General features: G+C 46.1%; 1 protein-coding gene and 2 long non-coding RNA genes across 10 annotated transcripts in view; 2 read left to right on the top strand and 1 right to left on the bottom strand.

Moving 5' to 3' along the window:
• Window positions 1-13,495, top strand: part of Tdp1 (tyrosyl-DNA phosphodiesterase 1) — a 72,116-nt gene extending 58,621 nt beyond the window's left edge. For 4 of the 8 annotated variants that reach the window (XM_048449416.3, XM_048449423.3, XM_048449424.3 and 1 more), the window contains exons 15-16: window positions 3,949-4,057; window positions 6,772-7,055. In XM_048449416.3, coding sequence (XP_048305373.2) covers window positions 3,949-4,057; window positions 6,772-6,851 — 189 coding nt within the window. In that variant the 3' untranslated portion in view covers window positions 6,852-7,055. The other 4 variants (XM_085697827.2, XM_087911577.1, XM_087911579.1 and 1 more) reach the window with 3 other exon arrangements.
• On the bottom strand, window positions 8,894-21,654 carry LOC125410076 (uncharacterized). The gene is made up of 4 exons (XR_007234972.3): window positions 21,253-21,654; window positions 19,681-19,766; window positions 17,019-17,211; window positions 8,894-11,291 (listed from the first exon to the last, which is right to left on the bottom strand). It is a non-coding gene; the product is annotated as an uncharacterized LOC125410076 (long non-coding RNA).
• Window positions 13,639-19,526, top strand: LOC148120467 (uncharacterized). The gene is made up of 2 exons (XR_015739210.1): window positions 13,639-15,669; window positions 16,621-19,526. It is a non-coding gene; the product is annotated as an uncharacterized LOC148120467 (long non-coding RNA).
• Window positions 21,655-22,575: the final 921 nt, after the last annotated feature.

The following is a 22,575-nucleotide window of genomic DNA, read 5'->3' as shown; positions in this document are numbered from 1 at the left end:
TGAGGTCAGACATTGGAAGAGGGAAGCCAGGCTTGGAACGCGTAGGGCATCACAACTGGGTCGAGGCCATAAAGACTCCCACGGCTTTGTGGCTGGCAGAGATGATGGTGAGTCTAGGAGATAAGGCTCTCACACAATGCAAGAGTTTCCATTTTTCTGGTTCTCAGTGGCAAATATAAGATCGAGTCTTTGCATAGTGGAAAGAGCATAGGACCTCAAATCCCAAAGACGGGCTGTGGACAGCTGTGCAAGCTGGTCACTGGCACAGAGCACACCGGCTGTCACAGTTAGACTCGCTCGTTCCTGTGCCCTGCGTCAGTCTCATGCAGTTCTGATACTGTGTCTCCCATCACCAAGTCCACCTCCTGCTTCTGTCGGGAGAACCCATGATCGCCTGGCCGAGCAATCTCCAGTCGATAACCTAAGCCGTTCCAACTACCTCACCAATGAGGCATCTCCTTCAAACCCTCAGCAGCTCCTTACTGTCTGCTAATGAGAAAGTCAGACTCCAGCTGGACCCCTGAGGGACTACTGGGTATGAGTGATGGGCAGTCAACTCAAACAAGAATAAGCCACAAGGTTGAGCATAGATGGTGAGCTCTTGGCTTCAAGGCAGGGCTTCAGTGTTCCGACATCTCCAGCTGATGGACACGAGAGCTCCCAGCAACAAGATGTCTCCATCTCCCCCAACACCTCCAGACTGACTCATGCCTGAGTCATTACTAACAACATAACATACCTGGCTTAACAGGGACAAAGCACAGATGTCCACATCTCCCCTCATGTAGAGAAGTGTTCCTACACACACACACACACACACACACACATGTGCATGCACACTCAGCACCTGAAATGTGTCGTCTCTGAGCTCTTCCAACCCACGCTTGAATGTATTGCTCTCTCCCCTGGTATTCTTCCTTGGCATGGCTGTTTGTCAAAACCCAGCTAAAACACTGTTCTCTGTAAAGCCTCTCCTTAGCCTGCCACAGACGTGAGTCATTCTTCCTTTTTTGTGTAGCATTTCTGCCAGGTCTGTGTCGTACACTGCCTTTCACTATCAGCATCTCTGCCACTGCTGTAACCTCATACCTGCCTGCAGGCCCTTATGGTTTGTGTTCCTGCAGTGCTGACGATTGAGCCCAGGGCATTGTACATGTGAGGAAAGTTGTCTACCCCTGAGCTGCATCTCCAGCTCTCTTCTGCAGTTCTTAATGTGCACAAGACACTTTCCCGTGTGTTACCACAGCTCCTGCTCTGCAGAAGCCAATAAAGCAGGCAGGGCAAGCCCTTTACTCTCATGCCTGCAGCTCAGTGTTTCTTGAATACCCACTGTGCCGCAGGACTTGTCCTGGGGACTGAAGGTTGAAATGCTGCACAAGTTGGTTGGTTGTCAGCCTAACACAAGCTAGAGTCATCTGGGAAGAGGGAACCTCAACTGAGAAAATGCCTCCACCAGTTTGGCCTAAAGGCAAGTCTGTGGGGCATTTTCTTAACTAATGATTGCTGACATAGGGCCCAGCTCACTGTGGGTGCTACAAACCCTAGGCAGGTGGTCCTGGGGTGTATAAGAAAACAGACTAAGAGGCCACAGAAACAAGCCGGTGAGCAGCATCCACTCATGGCCTCTACTTCAGTTCCTGCCTCTAAGTCCCTGCCCTGACTCACCTCAAGGTAAACTGTGCACTATTAGATGAAATAAACCCTTTCTTCCTCAAGTTACCTGGTCCTGGTCTTTATAGAAAATAGAAACCAAACTAAGACAGACATTCATATGAAGAATGGCCACCTCCTTTGACCAATGAAGAAACTGAGACTTAATGTTGTCACATTGATCATCTTTCTTAGGGCCCAGAACATGGCAAACCTTAGCCACTCCAGACCTCAAGCTGCTGTTCCCCCTCCTGCAATGTTGTTCTTTCGACGCTTACCTGCAAACCTCACTCATCTCTCAGTTAGATCACAGTATCACCCCTCTGTCGAAAGCAGTCCCTTTTCTTGCAATAGTACTCCAAGACTTCTGCACAGCACTTACCACAATCATTTGTTAGACCTCTCGACAAATCTATGCTTAGCACCTCCAGTCCACACTGTGCATTCCGTAAGGACAGGAATGATGATTTGTTGATCTATGTATAGCCAGAGCTTGGTACCAGTCTGTCAACCTCGGGTCCTCAGAGGGATGACAATAGGAACTCCAAGTCAGGCTCACATCAGACAGAAAGGACCTAGGCAGTCACATAAACAAAAGTTCCCAAGTTCCCCAAGGACAAAGTAGTATAGGCTTATGTAGGATCTGGGGATCTGGACTTCACCATAGAGGAAGGGAATTTCCAAGGAGAAGGTAAAAGGCAGACCATGGAGCAGAGCTTATTGTGTGTTCACATATGTATGTTCACATGTGTTGTGGAACTTGTCCTGATGGATACAATTCCAGCTTTATGCTGGAGGAAGCTGGGCCAGTGGCATCATGGCTTCATGGCTGTGCTGTTCTTTGTTGTGTGTGCACGCTCATTCTTCCTGTTTTCCCTGGGTGGGGTTGTGGTCAGCACTTTCCCTTTCAGTCTCCTGTTGTGCACATAAGCCCACTGAAGGGGTAAGGAAGCAGAAATGCTACAAAGTTACAAGTATTAAGTGCAGTTACCATGCACTCTCGGGAGCTCTTCCCTAGCTTCAGCTTCAGAGACAGTATTTTGAATGAATGATTGCTTATATCAGTCATTCACATGGCTTAGTGAATACCAGAACAAAGGCTAGAATGCAAGAGTGTCTGAAGCCACTGTGTGACTGCCATGCCCTCCCACAGTGTCTTTGACACACACACACACACACACACATGACCGCACACACACACACCCACACACACACACACACTGGGTACTGAGAGCCTGCCATTGTTCTTTTGCCAGCTCCTAGGACATTAGCACTGTTTGCCATGCATTTAGAATATGGATGTGTTTGAGTGGTGGACCATAGGAATAAAGGACAGTGGAATAGTCTAAAAAGCATGGCGCCAGAATGATCCAGGGATCCCCTGAGAGGCGGCTCTAATGTGTTAGGCCCAGGCCTGTGAGAAGGAAAGGCAGTGTGCACAGCAGCCTGGAAGCAGATGCTCCCCTTCTTGAGTGGAGATTAACTCTCTGTCTAGCGTTCTCAGAAGGAGCCTTCCATTTTGGTAGGGCGTGAAGGGTCTTCACTTTTATATTCCTATGCTACTTACTCCAGAGCAGGCAGTCTATTACTATAGCAATATTGGGGTGTGGGAAGTCCTTCTGTATATGTGTTGCTTTTATTGGTTGATGAATAAAGCTGTTTCGGCCAATAGCTTAGCAGAGTAAAGCCAGACAGAAATCAGAACAGAGATAGAGAGAGTAGGTAGAGTCAAAGAGATGCTATGTAGGAGAAAGATGCCAGAACCTTACCAGAAGGCCACAGCCTCGTGGTGATACATAGATTAATGGAAATGGGTTAATTTAAGATATAAACGCTAGCTAAGCTGATTGAGCCATTGGCCAATCAGTGTTGTAATTAATATAGTTTCTGTGTGATTATTCGGGTCTGGGCAGCAGGGAAACGAATGAGCAGTCTCCACTTACAATATTGAAAGTATTCTGGGATGTTTTCATCCAGGGAGTCCTGCAAACCCCCTGCCAATTATATGGGGTACTTGGTAGAAACCGGCTCACACCCGTTACTGTTTCTCTTATTTCCTGTGTGCCTTGTTAAACTCACAGGTTTTTAACTTCATTCTTACGTTCAGCCTCTCTTGGTTTTACAAAAGAAAATAATTTAGGGGGAAGGGTTATAGAGCATTCTTGCCTAGCCAATGTTGAAAATAGCTCTGGAATCACTTAATATTCTTGTGGGTATCATAAAAAGAAATTACTTCTTAGGATCTTCTAGCTGATATAGAAAAAAAATCAGTCATATCCTCTCTCTGTGTGCCTGCAGGGCCTGGACACCTTCAATGTGAAACAGAAATTCTTCTCCAGCAACTGTGAGCCAATGACCTCCTTTCCTGTGCCCTATGACCTGCCCCCAGAGCTCTATGGGAGTAAAGGTGAGATACAGATGAAGGGACACAGGCCAGTGTACCACACTGGCAGAAAGTAACCCAGGAGGTGCCCCTGGTCTCCGTGTGAGCCTGGCTCCCGGGAACTCTGGAAGTTCAGACTTGAGAGGATTCTTCCTTCCCTCTCTGGGGCCTCTCGAGTCATGTGGTTCTCTGAGAACCCATTTGCACTCAGTTATTAAGAATCCTAAAGAGCTTTATGTGAGCTGTATATATGTGTGTGTGTGTGTGTGTGTGTGTGCGCGCGCGCGCGCGCCCTATAATGGAAACAAAACTGGAAAATGGGTGGTGGTGGTGCACACCTTTAATCCCAGTATTCGAGAAGCAGAGGCAGGTGGATCTCTGTGAGTTCAAGGCCAGCCTGCTCTACAGCACAAAGCTGGAAAATGTTTAAATAGGTGTTGATTTATTAGTTTTAAAATAATAAACCATTGTAATATGTTTCGTGGCCAGTTCCAAAACCAAAGGACACACGTAGGGACGGGGGTGGGATCATCTCATGTCTTCAAGAGCATCTTTAGTTAGTGTGCAGCTTAACAGCTGACTGCTGAGCCCTCATTTGGTCTGTCCTGATGTCACTGCGTATGTAGCTCTACACACTAACATAAAAGTGAGGATAACATGATGGTATTATGTCACTGTGAAATAAATTTGATTCACAGCCACACCCCCCAAGAGAGGTCACTAGGCCATACTTTGAAACCTGCTGCACTGGACTCTTCACTTCCCTAGAGGTTATGACCAAGTATACTTCCCAGTAGAAAAGCACAGGACTGTCTACAGCAGCAATTCTCAACCTGTGGGTCATGACTCCCTCGAGGGCCCGTATCAGATACGCTGCATATCAGATATGTACATTACAATTCATAACAGAAGCAAAATTACAATTATGTGTACATTACAATTTATAACGGTGACAAATTGCAGTTATGAAGTAGCAATGAAATGATTTTATGGTTTGGGTTACCACAGCATGAGGAATGAAAAGGGTCACAGCATTAGAAAGGTTGAGAACCCCTGATCTACAGGGTCAGACATCTTCCTCCAGGCCAGGCATCACCCCAGGCTGCTGAGCATCCATCATAGGCTGCTGAGCAGCTGCTATCACCCCAGGGATGTTAGTCTGTGAGGTGGGTCCAGGGCCGTGGAGATGTAGTTTCCAACTTCAAATGCCAAGCGCTTACTATCCAGTCATAGCTTACGTTCTCTGGGAAACAGGTATCTCCGTGAGCAGCCAGGAATGTGCAACTGTGCTAAGTCTGAGCGGGGAATACTTTCTGGTGGGAAGGTTTTAATGACATCACTCCATCAATAGTCCACAGTCTTCAGTTCCTGGATGGAGTCAAGGCAGCCCGTCTTCCCACAGCACTGCCAACTGGGTCTGGCAAATTCTCCGCCCTCTATCTCCTTTTAGGACTTTCTCGGTAAACCAAAATTCCCTATCTAGTGAACCCATTTTTCAGGATTGTGTTGACATGTGGGGACAAAGACCTGTGTCCTGCTTCCAGCATGCCGTCCCACAGCCTGCAGGTGACATTGCCTCTCTCTAGCTGTTTACGGTTACAAGGATGACTCTTCTGTTAAGCGTGCAGAGTTTGTATGTCATCCATATTCATCCTAACAGCAAGGTTACGTTTACATAGATTTTTAACCAGGATTTCACAGAATGTAACTACCTTAGCCTCCACCCAAATAAAACTTAAAAGGGGAGTGCATGATTCAAAATAACTTATTTATGTGCCAACTGTCCAGCTTACTAGGTGGCCTTGGGCAGTCGACTTTTAGACCTGTGTGTCTAAAGGCAAAATGGGGAATGCCCATGTCTCCTGCGGGGCTATTGAGAAAACTAACCAAGATGAAGTTGCTTAGCACGGTCCCTAGTCAGCTAGCAGTCGGTAGACGTTGGCTGGATTTATTGTAACTGCCCTTATTACAAGGTTAGTCTACTTCCGTGCACACTGGACAGTGAGCTAGTGTGACCCCCACCCCTGTCCTTCCTGAGCAGCGCCTTTCATGCTACATTTCTGTCTTTCCTTTCTCTTTTCTTCATCTCCACTCCCTTTTCTCTTTAAGTCATTGAGTTCTAGAGAAGAATGGCCTAGGACGGTGGCTTTGGGTCTTGCCTGCTAGAGTCTGACCCTGAGCCTTGCCTTCCCCAGCCGTGGCTGGATTCCAGCCCCATCCAGTAGTCCTTGTCTCCAGAGGAGCAGGAAAACAAGAATGGGAGAGATCACAGAGCCAGAAAATGTCCTGAAGTCCCTTCCCCTCTATTAGGAACAAGTCCTAACAACTCAGAAGTTTGCCCGTAGTAGGCATTATCCTAGACGGCAGAAAGTTAGATCTCTATCATTTGACCAGCCAGCAGATGCTTTATACAGTAATTTGTTGGATTTTTTGTTTCTTAGGCTTTTTCTTTGAAAGATACTTATAAAAGAAATTGGAACATTTTGTTTTATCAGTATTATTTTATCTCCTGCATTCCTTCAGCGGTGTGTAGAATAATGCTGGTAATTCAGATATTACCTTTCAAATCCAGCCAGTGTTCTGCAAAGCTGTGACCCGTACAGAGGTGTTTTACTGAGGCAAGGGAAAATGGGTTGTTAAGACCATTTCAAAAGCACTTCATGTTTAAAAGTGATTTTTGAACCATGGCAACACATACAATGTCTCATTCCTTTTTTTTTTTTTTTTTTTGAAATCAGAGGTTCACACCAAGAGCTTAGTGCAGGAGTATCCCACTGTGAAAACCTGGCCAGATGTTATCTTGGAACAAAGAAAATGATCAGAGAAAATGACGAAAGTTAACACTCGAATCCTGGGGTGCCTGGCTTTGGGTGGCCGTCGGCAGTTACATAATAGCAAACCTACTGTGTGCGAGCACCACTACTTGAACGCTGGCTGAAAAGGACAGATGAGTCCTCACCCTCATCACGTTTAGCTTACTCTTCTGAAAAGTGTTTAGATAAATCTGTTTTAATAATAGAAATGGTGTTTGTAAAGTTATTTCTTCCTTCCCATGCCAGGGTTAGAACCCAGGGCTAGCATGTGTGGGGCAGATACCCAGCTCTGTAGGTTTTTAAATCTTTATACATATATAGATTTATATATATATATATATATATATTTAAATATACTTAATATATTTAAATATGTTTATATATATATTTTTTGTTGAACTTATTCTTCTATTCCTTCTCCCTTCTTATCTTCCCACACCCCCCCACACACACACACTCCCATTAGTTTCTTTTGTGTCCCCAGATTGCTTCTTTTCTCCCTGGTATAAATGGTGTGGTATGCGTATATAAAATTCTAGGAGCCACATGAAAGAAAGCGTATTTGTCTTTCTGAGACTGGCTTGATTCTGTTGACATAATTCCCTTTTCCTGAAGCCAGCATAACTTCATTCTTGTTAGTGGCCTAAATGTTTCTATTATATACATGTGACATTCTCTGTAACCATTCCTCTGTGGGTAGACACCAGATTGGTTCTGTAACTGAGTCACTCTGAATAGTGCTGCAGTGTCATGGTATACAAGAGTCTCTGTGATGTGTGGTGGAGTCCTTTGGGGAAATCAGCCAGGAGCAGTGTAGCTGGGTCATACGGTAGATCTCTTTGTAGGTTTTTGAGACACTTCTTTACAGTCCATATAGTTTACATTCCCACCAGCAGTGTAGCATAGAAAGTGCTGGCAAGGATGTGTGTAAAAGGGAACCCATGGTCTCCTTGAGAACAAATCACCAACCCCTTGAAACCTTAAAATGGTAGTGCCGTCTATCCCATGCTGACCTTGAGTTTGAAGAGAATGCAAAAACGTCACCGTTCCATCTCTGCTGTGAACTTCCTTTAAAGTTTTTCCTTAAAAAAAAAAAAAGCAGATATTCTTTGTATCATATATTAAAGAGCAAAGTGTGAGAAAGTTGGAGAAAAGCCTGTCTTACTTTGACCTAATAAGTGTTGAAAGCCAGAGATGTGCCTCAGTTCAATGTTGAGTGTATGTGTGAGACCCTGGGGCTGGATCCTCAGCACTGGAAGGAACAAAGAAGAGAAAGAAGAAAGAGAAGCAATCACAGTGGTAAGAAGAGGCTTGTGTTGCGTTTAAGGAGTAGGTAGGTAAGCATGCGAAGCTTCTAAAACACTCACTATAATAGTAGCTTTTTTGAGAAATTCATATATAAAAACACTGTATTTAAACCATTTTCACCCCTTAATCTTCCCTTCGTCCCCTCCCCCCAGCCCCTCTAGGTTCATGACCTCTTCTGTAATTATTAGTTACACACACTCACTCACTACTGAGTCTAGTTAGTAGTATATTATATTTAAGGATAACTGTTTAGGATTAAGAAATCTGTTAGGAGGGCTCATCCCTAGAGAAACCAATTCTCCCTCCCTCCTCACCCCCTTGGTCCCTCCTCAGCCATTGCCTATATTGTTTTGGAGAACTCTTGGACCCCCCCTGACGGCAACCCAATGGATGGTGTCCCTTGCCTGGCACTGGGGTTGTTGTTAAAAAGCCTGTGGTTCTGATCATTCTGTGCCAGGTAACTCCATTTAAACTCTGTGTGTGTGTGTTCGTGTGTGTGTGTGTGTGTGTGTGTGTGTGTTCATGTCTATGTGTGTGTTTTCACATAAATTGTATTATACACACATGTATATAATTTTAAGTAAGCTTATAAAATAATATATCTCCTTATGGCTTTGTTAAACACCCTTAGTATTATTACCCCTCCTTCCTCGCTTCTCCCTTTGTATTTGTATTTCCCCTTTCCTCCATCACACACACCTGTGTCCTCCTATTCCTCTCTATTTAAAGAGTAACAAGGTACTTTTTAACATATGTAGTATTCTTCTTTCAAATTGTTGACATCCTTGTGGATTCACAGAAAAGAACAAGAAGAGCACAGCACAAGAGTTCCCTGTGCTCCCCCCGGGGATCAGCAAGTCAGTATTTTCTTCCGCTCGCATCCTTTCTCACAGTTTAAATTTGAAGACATGTATCTTTTCCCTAAATATTTCAGTATATAGTTCCTGAAGATAAAGGCATTTTCTTCCACAAGCACAATGTCATTATCAGGGTCAGCATTGCAGATGGAGTCTCGGCTTTTCCTGGGCAAAATACATTCACACTTCTTAGAGCGAAATGGAAAGCCCAGGGTGCATGCTGTGTTCGTTTATCCTGCTTTTAGTCTCCATTAACAGGGGACAGATCCACAGTGGTGGGTGTTTCGTGGCATTTACACTTTGCAGAAGCATAGGCTTCCTCATTCCTCACCTCCAGACCTGCCTTCTTATTCATCTTCCTGGTCTCTCTCCTCTAACCACAAGCAGTTCTGCATCCCCTGCATGAAGACCCGCTATGTCCCTCTGCTGTTTCCATTATAGTCTAGGATCCTTCAGCCTTGGATCCTAAGCTCCAACTGGCTTGAGGTTAGCTTTGGAATTTAATCCAAGAACACATTGCTGGTCCCCAGTACAGACCCTCCAAGGTGAGCTTTCTGGGGCCTGGAAGGATCTTACTCTAACACGCTGTCAAAGGAGGCTCTTACCAACCAGGCTAGGGAACCAACCATAGACACAGTGACAACTACATACGACCACCTCCTTTACTGTCTCCCACTTTGGGAGTAAGTTCCCCCAAATGGGCTCACACATCTGGCTCGCCTCCTTTCTATCTGTGGCACCTAGGAAGCCCCTGGCACCTAGCCAGCACTCAAGAACCTGTTCCAAATGCATGTGTGCGTAGGTTACATGGCACACTCTTCTGAGACGTTTTTTAGAGGATTTTAGAGGTTTGTTTAAAACAGGTTATCTCTAAGCCAGCGAGTATCAGTGTGGATTTCTGGTCGTCGCTGTTATAAAGATACAGTAGTATCCTGGCTACCCTCCTCTCCCTGTGGCTGTTTCTCTGTCTCTGAAGGTGGTAGCAGATCTGTCAGCCAGAGCAGGAAATGATCCGCCCAAGGATGCTGGTGGTCTGCTGCAGGGCATCCACCAACAGGGAGCTCCCCAGGCCTTTCTTACACTGTTGCCTGATGCTGAGGGAGGGTTAGCTGGCGGGTTAGCAAGTCTGTATCCTGCCAGGCCTCACCCCAGAGCGTGTGGAAAAGATGTGCGTGTAACGGATCCAGGCACAGACGGTGGTGTTTCCAGTGAGAGAAAGGGGTACAGATAGAGTGGAAGTCAGGTCCAAGGCCATTGCCCCCAGACCCTGGGGTTGCCACACTCCAACAAGCTTGGTGAGGTAACAAGAAAGGGTTTGGTGCTGGGCTTTCAAGGCCTAAGACAACAAGGACGTTAGGATAATGTGCTGCCGTCTTCAGAACTCCTTCAGATCCTTCGGTGTGTGACTTTTGGAGTGCTTGCATGAGAGGGCTCAGCACAGACAAACCGACCTCTGAGCTGCCATCACTTCTGTTGAGAAGGGGAAAGGTTTCCAGAGTCAGGTTTGCAGTGCTGGGTCACTGCCTGGCAGTCCTTAGGATGCCATCCTTAGGATGGTGTCAATCTGTTTACAATATGCACTGTGGCCCTAAAAGTCCGTTGGTTTGTATTACTTCCTGAGACAGTCAGTGATGGGGATTTGCTTTTAACCTGGGATGCATCTACACCTTGCCCGTCTCCTGGTTCTTTTGAAATGGTCTGACTCTAGCCACAGCGCTACGTTGTAAGAGTGGTTTGTTGAAGGTCTCAGTTTTAGTTTAGAACATCAATGAGACTGGCTTATTAGTGGTTAAAGCACTGGGCATACAAGCATGAGGACTGGAGTTTGAACCCCCAGAACCCACATAACCATCAGATGAACCTGGTGACCCACTTGTAATTGTTGGTCAGAAGGTGGTGGGATTGCCACAGTAAGCTGGCCAGTCAGATAGCTGTATTGACAAGCTCCGGGTTCAACTGGGAGAACCTGCCTCAGTGAATAAGATGGAGAATGACTGTGTAAGACTTCCAGTGTCAACCTCAGGTGTGTGCGTGCGTGTGTGCGTGTGTGTGCGTGTGTGTATGTGTGTGTGTTCAGAGGAAATCCATTTAGTGAACCTCCTCGTTGTGCTAGGAGGCTTCGCAGGCATTCTTGCCAGAGTACAGACCCAGACCTGTTGTTTCTATGACATTGGTCTTCAGTCACTTACGCATCTATGCGTGTGACCCAAGACCTCTTGGTTAAATGTGGCCAGCTGAGAGCAGAAACGTACCAACTGCTGCTGTCTTTTCTTCAGCGTCCTAAAAGAAGAAAGGGACAAAGAGATGGTTCAGTGGGTGAAGTGTTTGCTGTATATACTTTATAAAAAATGACCGTAGTGGCTTGTACCCGTATCCCCAGTGTGAGTGACAGGATCCCTGGGGTTTCTGGCTAGTCCTCCTCACCCAGTAGTGAGCTAAATTCAATAAGACCTTGTCTCAGAAAATGAAGTGAAACGTAGCAATGAAGATGCCCAAAGTTAATCCTTGACCTCTGCACACCACGTGCACAGGAAAGGAGAGTGGGGCAGGTAACTGCTATACATTATGTCTTTGTTATGTGCCAGGTGCTAGAGCGTGCAGCTACATGGCTTCATCCAGCTTTCTCCTGGTCTGTCCCCCTGGTCTGCTCATCTAACCTTCAGTTCCAATATGAGCCTTTCCCAAAGCCATTGTCTGTAGGTGACATCATCGGGGACTGAGTCAGAAAATTTTCTTAACAACTTGGAGATCTGAGCACCAAATGCTTTGATCCCAGTAGATAGGGTCTTTGGTACTATCCAAACCAACGTCATGTGATGTGCTTTCTCCCCAGATCGGCCATGGATTTGGAACATTCCTTATGTCAAAGCACCTGATACACATGGCAACATGTGGGTGCCTTCTTGAGACAAGGTGCTGTGAAGTTTGAGTGTAAAACATTGAATGTTCTTGTTTGTACTGAATGTTCACCTGCCTTAAAATCTTATTTTCACCCATACAAAACCCTTCGCAAAAGTCAGTTTTGGTTGTGTGTCTGATGGTCATTGTCAACATTCTCACGAAGAAAGAGAAGCATTATTTTCTTAATTCACTTTTCTATGTTCTTGGAATCAAGCTATTAAACTTCATAGTGTTTAAAAATGTGTATGTGTCTGGAGTGAAATGACCAATCCCCAGCACTCATGCAAAAAGCAGGCATGGTGGCTGTGCACTTGGAACCCAGTGTGAGTGACGGGATCTCTGAGTTTTGCTGGCTAGACAGCCGAGCCCAGATACTGAACTTGAGGTTCAGTGATGGTGCCAGCTTGACTTTGTGTTGGGCGTTTCCACCATCCATGGCCAGAGATGCACTTCCTTCACCTGCTCAGGGAAAGAACAGGATCCTTTGTTCTCTCCACCTTGACAATTTTCAATCTTCCTGGATCCCATGGAAGCTATGGAAGGAAGCTAGGGAAACCTCTACACTGGCAGTCCCTGATCCAAGATACCTAAGATCCCTATCCATTGGCCCTCCAGCTGCAAGACTAAAGCAATGATAGTCCTGCTGCAGGGAGTCCGCACCAGCACCTGGGGTCACAACTGCACAGCATGCACAGGCTGAAAAAGGTATGAGACTTAAATCCTCAAGTCCCTGCCTTGCTTTGTCTGCTTGCCATAGATAGGTCCCCTGGTCACACTCCTCCAGACCAGTGGACCCCTGAAGGCCCACCCAATAGAGGCTCTATAGAGTGGCCTGGGAGAAACCACAGTGGTAACATCGGAGACCATCTGTCCCCGAGAGGTTTGCTCTCCAAGTGTCTTCTATCCTGTGCCACTGTCACAGACACGGGCTCTGCAAAGAGCAAGTCTGAGCTCGGCCAGCCAGGTAGCATTGGCCCTATGTGCTTTCTAGATACAGTTGCTAGCACGCATAGGAAGTAATGCCCCAGAATAACTGAGAACACATGGTCACCTTTACCTATATGGGCCCTTTTGTTGTTGTTGTTCTTAGACTGTGCTGCTAGGGTTTCTGAGGAAATTGTGCCTCATTATTCACAGGTTCTGGCTCAACTGCCCCAGCTGAAGAAGCCATTTCTGCCTGTGTGGAGCATAGGGACCCACTCTGTCCATTGTTCCCTCCTCCTCTCACTCTTTGAGACCTCTCAGAAGTACCATACAGTGACATTTTTCTACCTGCCGAGGACCCCGCACAATGTGAAACAGCCAGCTTCTGCTTCTCTGTAACCGCCAGCAGACTGCTCAGAGGAGTTTCCCACATGTGAACGAGCAAGAAACCACAGCTTGGGAGGCTGTGTTTTTCCACGTGACAGAAACAGGTCGTGTTTCCTGAGGTTCCCTCTATTTCCAGTGCTTAACTCACTTTTGCCTCTGTCAGCCCTCAGGCCACAGATGAGGAGCCTACGCTTGAAGAAAGTCAGCAGCAGGATGCCCCACATGAAGCAGTGGGCTTGAGACTCAGTCCTGCCGCATGGAAGCTCATCCATCCTGCACCACACCGTGCCTGCCACGCAGGGCAAGCTCTAGCTTCCTGTTCTGCGGTAGATGTTAGATGCTTGCCGAACAGAAATTTAATGTTGTATGACTTTCAAGTAAACATGGGTTCTGCGCAAGACCTAGTGTGCTTAGAATAAGAATCTGGGACTGATTTTGTCATGTCTTTTTTTCTTCACCAGAAGTTGATTTTCTAGGCTAAAAACACCCGTACTATGAAACCATTTCTGAATGATGTAGGTGTTTTTGTGGTGTTTTTTTCTTATGTGTCTGTGGAAGTCAGAAGAGGACGTTGGAGCCCTTGGAGGTAGAGTTACAGGTGGCTGGGAGCCGCCTGACATGGCTGCTGGGAGCTGAACTCCAGTCCTCTACAAGAACAGTCAGCTTCTCATCCCCGAAACATCTCTCTAGATGCTTTTTTAAGTCAGATTTCAGGAGGGCATTTGACTTTCTTTCATCACCAAAGAATTACTGCCACCATCCCTTTCTTAAGAATTCAAGAAAGAACTTGAGAACGCATGCCTTTGAGGGAAGAGTACCTCAAAATGGAGGTTTTCATAAGCACTCTTATTTATATTTCTAGGTCGGCAGTTATATCGATGGATTGATACAAATTACAAAATGATACAAGTCTACATAAAAACTCACTGACGGGAATAACGTAGCCTAACTGTGCTATAAGGATGAATCTAAAATTCTATTGATTATATGATAAAATCATGTTATGCATAGGTCAGATCCACTCATACTGAAGTGTTTGGAAATTATCATAGTAGCTTGCTTATTTCAAGTAATAATCTCGGGTGCGAGAGTATTACAAACTGCCTGTTTTTCCTTTCAGACAAGGCCTTCCTGTGACTCACAGGAAGCTTGCTTAACTACCGTTTCTTTTTATGTTTCTCTCGACTAGTACATTATGACTCACGTAAGATTCACACACAAGCCGTTTGCTCCTGGGAAATGCCTGTAGTGACCCAGCATGGCACAGATGCTCATCCTACAGCCCAGGCATGCCCACTGGTCCCCTGAGCATTGCCATCCACTGAGCTGACTTCTAGGAACTGTTGTCTGTGTCCTGTCCAATCTCCCTAATGACCCTATCAAAGAGGCTCTCTGAGTCTCATCCGTAGGCGGAAAGACTAAGCAGATTATTCATCCAAAATCATATAGCTGGGATTTGAACCCAGACAATGTAGGTCCCATGCCTGGTCTGTGGCCAGGCAACAACTGTGGTGAGTGTCCCATGCTCCAGCCAGGAACAGGCTTTGTATACCTGGGATGTAACTATAGATACAAAACCGTGTGCTTTCATCCACTGTAATAACAAATGACGGTTGGCATGGCAGAACCAGCTAGCAGCACATAAACCCAAACACTAAATGCCACATTAGTATGCAGGCCTGAGTCGCTGAATAATTTAAGGCAGCCCAGCTTCCTGCCGAGCAGGCTCCGCTTGGGTTAGAGTGCAGAGGGCTGAAAACTGCACCAGTGAGTTTGTTCTGTTATATTCTCTGACCAACACCTGCTGCTTCTCCCGACCTGCTAGACCAAAGTACAAGGTAGGAAAAATTAGATCAGAGGTCAGATCCTGGAGAGAGAGCAAGAGGCAGCCCAGGAAATTAGGTGCGGGGGGTACTAGCAAAGTCAGTGACACGCACATGGCGGTGGAAGCTTTCTAAGTCTCAATGATCCAAATCTTGTAGAGTTCGAAGCAGTCTGTCTCAAAGCAGAATCCAAGCAGTGCATGAAGGCAGCTCTTCTCTTTAGACAGTGAGACGCCCCCATTGAAACTGATTTGGCATAACTTGCTAGGGGCCGTGTCTCCCGTTCACCCTGTAGCAAGGTTTTCATAGAGGTCTTTTGCTGTTTATTAAGTAGGAGGCATCTGGGCCAAACCGCTTTTCTAATACTCAAAGTGAGAAAATGCTCGGGATAAGATGGCCGCAAAGGCATTTGCTGTGGGTCAGCTTGGTCATAGGTGACTGTATACATCTCTCCACACTGTGGCACAGGAGCATCTCTTCAGCACTTGGAGAGAAACACCTAACATTCAAGGTCACCCAGCTAGCTTGTGAACAAGAGCCGTGCCTCATCTCTGGTGCTGGATCAGCCCCAGCCAAGCCAGCGCATATCCCTTTCTGGGCCCAAGGACACAGATGATGTCATGGTATGTGCCTTGCATGGCTGTCTGGTCTTGGGTTTAGAAATTATCATAACAACTGAATGCTGCTTGTGTTCAGATAATTGACTCCGCTGTAATTTAGGAGACTTTATATAATTATCCGCCATTCTGTAACCTTTTTTCAGTATTTTAATGAACGGCTGCCTGAGGCAGGGTCCTTCTATAGTTACAGAAATGGGGTTAATTAGTCGCAAACGTTAAGGAAGGCTGAGGGTGCTGAAACCAGGGGATCGGCAATGCAGTGAAGACTGTGTCCGGGCCTTGGCTCTGCTCTAGAACCTGGCCGCCATTCTCACAAACGCTGTCTCCGCCTAGAGGCTGAAATTCCCCCAGAATCCTGCCTGCCTTCAGCTAGACTCCAGAGAAAGGAAACTGCTCCCCACACAGCTCTAGCCGAAGGGAAGCCCAGGTGCCCCAATGGACCAGCTTGAGCCACCAGGACATTCTGTAAACTGCAGGTGCATGTAATCCAGACGCCAGGGTGGCCCTGGTAGAGAGGGAAAGAGCCTAAGAGACTACGGAGCAGTGGAAAGCACGGTCGATTACAGTCGATTCCAAACAAGACGTCCGTCTGGGAGACGTACTGACACTGCCCTGGAGGCCCTTTTTATGTCTGCTCCTTGCAGAGTGTGTACGAGCTTACAGATGTATTCAAAAGTCCAAATTTTCAGGGGCGGGGGGGCTGCGTAAATAGATGAGCCCTGTATAATCTGGACATTCTAGAACTAATTTTTCAAACTGGGGGTCGCAACCCATGGTGAATCATGAAATCCCTGTTAGTTTAATCAAGTCAGTGAGTCACAGCCAGTACTTTTGGATGAGATGGAGTAAAAAAAATATATATATATGTATAGCACAGGCTGGGTACTTAGTTTGTTGTTTATTTATATACCTGAGTGTTGTCAGGATTCCCATATAAAATGTATTCCTTTCTAGGTTCTCTGGTTCACCCACCCTGAAGTGACAGTCACCCCGGCTAAGGCTTGAGAGTTGACACCTGGAGGTGACAGCTTCAAGGCCCTGGAGACTCATTAGAGTTGTCTAACTGTGTCCCTTCAAACTGTGAGAGCTTCGGCAAGTCCCCTAATGCCTGCATCTTGTTCTCGTCCGTAAAGTAAGGCTAATAGCTGGAGGATTACAAAAGCGGATGGACTGGTATCCTGGGTGCGACAAGAACTCATCAAAGTTGTGACGATTCTGTTCCTGACTGTCGTAAGCAAGCCCGGACCAGGCAACTTTTGGAGCCCTTAGAACTTGACGACCAGCAAAGAAAAGGAAGCCCGCGCCCCCTGGAAACCAGCGCTCTTCCTCAGCACTGCTTCCAGACTACTGACCTGTGCTTGCTTCTGGAAAATAGGGAGATCTGAGAGTCCCCGCTGCTGCAGTGGATCCATCCCCAAAGTGGGGGCTCTGTGCCTGGGACGTCTCGTCTCCAGGCTCAGCCTTAGAAGCTCCTTAAGGTCAGCATGGGACAAGAGGTGGCAGTGAGCTGGTGGCTAGAGAAGGGGGAGAAGTCGAGGTGAGGACCTAAATATGTAAAGAGAGACAGGATAAAAGCAAATGGATGGGAAATGATAGTATGCAAATGCCAGGCATAAAAGGGCTGTCGTGAGTGGATTGGTATCACATAAAGGCCTTTGCAAAGCAGATGGTATACGCTGCAGACATTTCACACCAAACACCACTACGTGAAGAGGCTATAGCGAACAAATGGTATGTGTTTCCTTATAGCTTCAAAATACTTGGAACAACAAAGGCTAGCTGGTGACTTTAAATACCCCTGCTTCACCAGTCCATAGAATTAGCTAGAACAACAACTAAAAAGAGCTAAAAAAGCACTTGCAGATGCTTTTACCAGGCAGACGTAGTCGGAGCCCTGAGGACCTACAGCTGCAGAAGGCTCGAGCTTCCCAGAGCATCTCACTAGTGTTCACTCCGTCTGACGAGATCATTTAAAACGTCTCTAACTACATGAGAAATAAAAAAAATGAAAATCAAGCAAATATTTGTATATGAGTCACAAGCCAAAGAAAAACAATTATTTTTGCAAGAGATTATGAAAATATAACTTCCTCTAAAATTGTTATAGTGCAAGGGGCATTGACCAGGAAAACTCACAGCTTTAGAGGAGAAGAAATGTTAGTGAGAACGAATCCGTCACAGAAGAGGGGCACGATGGTTTCAAGAGCCAGAGGGAAAAGATGTCTGTAGCAAAACAGCATTTGCCAAACATGGTGTCTCACCTGGGACCACGTGCACAAGACTTGCACAAGACCAAGCCAGCCAGAATCCCAGCATGGATGAAAGGGGGCTCATAAAGTTCCACCCCTCTCCGAGGAGCTATTGACAATTGCTAAGGGAAGGAAAGTCGGTTTTCTTCAGGATGGAGTCCTGAGGCTACTCATCCTCTAGTGTATGGTCCCAGGCCATTCATATACAAGCGTGGTATTCTTTCTCTGTCTGTCTGCCTCTCTCTCTCTCTCTCTCTCTCTCTCTCTCTCTCTCTCTCTCTGTGTGTGTGTGTGTGTGTGTGTGTGTGTGTGTGTGTGTGTGTGTTTAAGAACACATGAAGTTGGAAGAGAAAGGTAGTGGAGCAATTGGGGAGAAATTGGGGGGGGAGGAAGGGAATGGGAGTCGGTTTGCCCCAAACATTATATGCACTATGAATATTAAAATCCTTTTTAAATAAAGGCCTAAAATCTTGCCACATGCCATAAGCATGTGGTTGGGGTGGGGGAGAAATCCAAGGAGAAGTAGAAAAATAAATATGCAGTACAAAACCAAGTAGAATTCATCTCAAAAATGCCATACTATAAATGTTCATCCTTTTTAAAGTTTATCCTTAACTAAAAATAAATTGATGGACTACAACGTACTAACAGAACAAAGAAAAGCTGTAAGATTATTATAAATAACACAAAAAGCATTGACAAAATTCAACAATCATCTCTGATTTTTTAAAAACAAACTAGAAAACAAAAACAAAACCCTAGAAATAAAGAGAAATGTCTCCACCCTCCAAAAGCAACTATGACCAGGTAATGGTGGTGCAGACCTTTAATCCAGGACTCGGGAGGCAAAGGCAGGAGGATCTCTGAATTCAAGGCCAGCCTGATCTTCCAGGACAGCCATATAGAGAAACCCTTTCTTGGGGGTAGGGTGAGGAATCTATGACAACCCTACAACTCACAGTATCTGTAATAAACTGAAGGATTCACTCTTAAATCCTAGCAAGAATAACCTGCTCCCAGCTCGTCTGTGTCTTTTATTTCTTGGATATTGCAATAAGACATCTATTTTTTAAAGTTAAGAAAGCAAACCTCTACTTCAGTACATAGAAACTCCTGAAGGACCACTACAACTAATGAATGAACACAGCAAGCTTACAGGATACAACAGCAAACATGAAAAGATGAAACATTTGAATTTCTGTGTTCAGTACAATCAAGGACAAAAATAATGCTTTAGGATAAATCCAAAAATGATAATGCAAGATCTATGTACTGTAACAACTAGGGAGATGTATATATGTGCAGAGATAGGCCTCATTCATGAATCATCAGAATACTGCTTCTTCCCAAGACAGGTTCACATAGTACTGATCAAGACAACATAGGCTTTTTCTGTGTCTGTGTTAAACATATCTGTCTCAAGAACCATAGTTCTTTGATTTTTAAAATGGAAACAGCTTATTGCCTGCTAAGAAATACTGAAAAAGAGCTAAGTTGGAAACCTTGCATTTCTGACTTGAAGACCTATAAAACAATTTAAATGCTTTTTACTGGCATAATGGCTGAATAAATAGGTAATGGACAAAATAAAACATTCCTGAAGTAAATGCATTCCTGCTTTCCATCTCAATAAGTGGCATAGAAAAGGGTGGATATCCTTTTGAACAAGATGAACCTAAGTCTGACTTGCATAGTAAAGAAACGAGCTAGCTCTACACCGCAGAGAGCAGCTGTGCACACTGGAGGAGAGAGACAGAATACTAACCTTCAAAGCAGCGATAATTCCTTAATGCACGAAGGGGTCTCAAGCCTTGCAGACTGGAGAACTGGACTTTAGCAGAACTAAAAACTCTGTCAGAAAACGTTTTCAGAATCAAATGGGCATGCCAGAGATAAAAAACATAATATTCAAAATGCATGTCTAAGAAAGGACTAGTATTCTAGATATATAAAACACTACACCTCAAAAATAGGAATCAATTTTTGTGTATGTGCATGCATGTGTGTTGTATGTGTATACACATGTGTGCATGTGGAAGCCAGAGTTCAACACTGGGCGTCAGAGTTGCTCTTTATGTTGTTGGTTTGTTGGTTTGTTTGTTTTGAGGCAGGGGCTTTAACTGAACCTGGAGCTCACTGATCTGGCTGGGAAGACTGGGTGACTAGTCAGCGCCACCTGTCCCCACCTGCCCAGGAGTGCTGGGATTTCACATATCGGCCACCATGCTCTTCTTTCTCTGTGTGTGTTGGAGATCTGAACGCTGGTCGCCTGTGTGATGAGCACTTTACAGACCGACCATCTTCCCAGCCCCAAGACCATTTTTTTTTTAAAGTGGGAAAACTCTTCCAACCAAAGGGATATAAATGTCCAGTGTACTAGGTATCCAGAAAACACAAAACCTCAATGAGATAAGTTTATGTGATACAGTGGTCTTAAAACTAAAATGGCTGGCACTGCCAAGCAGCTCGAGGGATATGGGCGCTGCATTGTTAGTAGCGCAGTTTCTCACAGAGCTAAATGCATCTTCACCTATGGCTTGGCACTTCACTGCTAGGCCTTTGCCCCAAAGATGAGGAGCATCCACAAACCCTTGACAGGAATGTCAATAGCAGTTTTATTTTTTAATTGAATTCATGTTTCCTAACAGTTTCATTTATGATAATGAAATTTTCTCACTTTCCTTGTTTCTGTCACAAAGCATGAATAAAGTTTTGGCATAGCCAAACGATGAAGAGCCAATAAAACGATCACTGTCACATATAACATGGATATGCTTCAGAAACACACTTTACACAAGACACATGATTGCGGTTCCCGTGAGTCTGGAGACCCAGATAGGGAAAACCGAGTTCTATAAAGAAGAAATAATCCATGGTAGAAAAAAAAATCAGACCCGTGGTTACCTCCGCAGGACTGTGGGTGAGGATGTGCTGGGAAGATATTTGTGGGAGCTTTGCTGGCACTTAGATGATGAAGGAGGTAGACTGTGTTTTGGCCCCCAAAGATGTACATATTTGTCAGAACTCGTCTAAGGGTACATTTTCATGTTACTGGATGCAAATTTTACCGCAAAAGCAAAAATCTGAGTATGGAACTCATAATAATGACCAGCTGTGGGCGGAGATGGGGTGAAAGTGTGTGGATGTCTACAACCTTTCAAAACACATCCTAACCAAATGAATTGATGTCTTAAAAGGGACAGAGGTTTACTATCAAGTCTAGTGAACTGTCACTAGTAAATCTAGGTGTTGGTGTGTGGCGTCATTATGAAAAATCATTCAATTTTGATGTACTTGAAATGTTTCCTGAACTGTCAAAGGTAATTGGGATACTCACCCTGGGTGTGTGCTCAGTCGCCTCTAAAGTTCTTCCTCCCCAGGAGACAGGCAAAATGAATCAATCGCCAGAGTTACTTTCATCAAAATCATTTGCATCTACTCAACAGAACTGCAAGTCTTTCTAGTTCTGTTTCTGGCGAGTATCGTGGGTGGGTCTCCTGGGACCACTCTCTCCATAGGCGGAGAAACTCTATTTAGATCGCGGGTGGCTGTGAATCCATTCTTTCACACAGATAGATCCGCTCCCCTGTGCGGATATCAGTGTGCTAATGAATAACCTGCTGGGGACCAGGTGAGTCTAAAGGGCACGCAGCGCCCTCTTCTGGCCTCTGACGTACCCACGCAGACCATTGAGGCTCTCGACCTTGCTCTTGAAGCAACCACTCCAGGGATCTGTACACCCGGGGGTGAGCATCATCGCTGCTCCGAGGTTGGCCTTCAGAGCTTCTGGCGAGCGCTGCAAGAGACTGGCCCTGGGGCCGAGAGGCGGACACGGGGTGGTGTCGCCGCGGATGACAGCGGCAGGGCTACACCTGTTGCAATGTTAGCACGCCCCACAGAGAAGGCAGCACTGGGCACGGACCTCTGCTCCCAGACCCACTGGGCAGGGCAGGGCCGCTTGAGAAAGGGGAGCCAGGGATCATTCTGAACCTATCCCACAGAACAGGTGCGTTTGGAGGGGAACCCGAACGCAGTGACGTCTCCTGCGCCGGTTGCAAGTTGGGGTCTCTGGGTGGGTTCCCCAGCGGTTCGCCAGAAAGCCTTGCTGCTGTCTTGCGTGCGGTAGATAGGAGCTCTGGGAGCTGAGCTCTTGGCTGCGCAAGAACTACAGAGCCAAGTGAGTCAAGGCCGAGTAGAAGAGATGGAACCCTCCTGGTCGCTGTCCTTTGCCGGTTCTCTGAAAGATGGGCTGGCAGGGCCTGCACGTGGCGACAGAAAACGCCCTGTGAAGGGCCTAGAGGTCGAGGGAGCTCTCATTAGGGGAAAGTCGAGGAAGGTTGCCTGGGAGGATGCTCCTAACTTCCTTCACTGTTCCAACCTCCCCCTCTGCTCTCCTCCCCACAGCGGTCCGCCCTCGTGCTGCCGCGGAGCCTGTGTGCCCGGGCGACATCCAAGTCGGTGGCAGGTCTGCTTCTCCGCCCTGTCCCTGCGTCCGTTCTTGGTCCAAACCGGTTCCAGCCTCTAAGTCCTGGTGCGTCAGGAGGATAGAGGCTCGGCGGGACAGTCGCTAATACGCACCGCAGATGCATCCGAAGAGGCACGGAAGACAGCGGACACAGCTTGGAAAGCGATGGTCCAAGGAACCCGGACCTTGATGCAC

This window comes from Myodes glareolus, chromosome 11 (genome assembly GCF_982192425.1).
Source record: "Myodes glareolus chromosome 11, mMyoGla1.1, whole genome shotgun sequence".
Lineage (NCBI taxonomy): Eukaryota > Metazoa > Chordata > Mammalia > Rodentia > Cricetidae > Myodes > Myodes glareolus.
The sequence above is the reverse complement of the archived record's forward strand: the minus strand, read 5'-3'. Positions and strand labels throughout refer to the sequence as shown.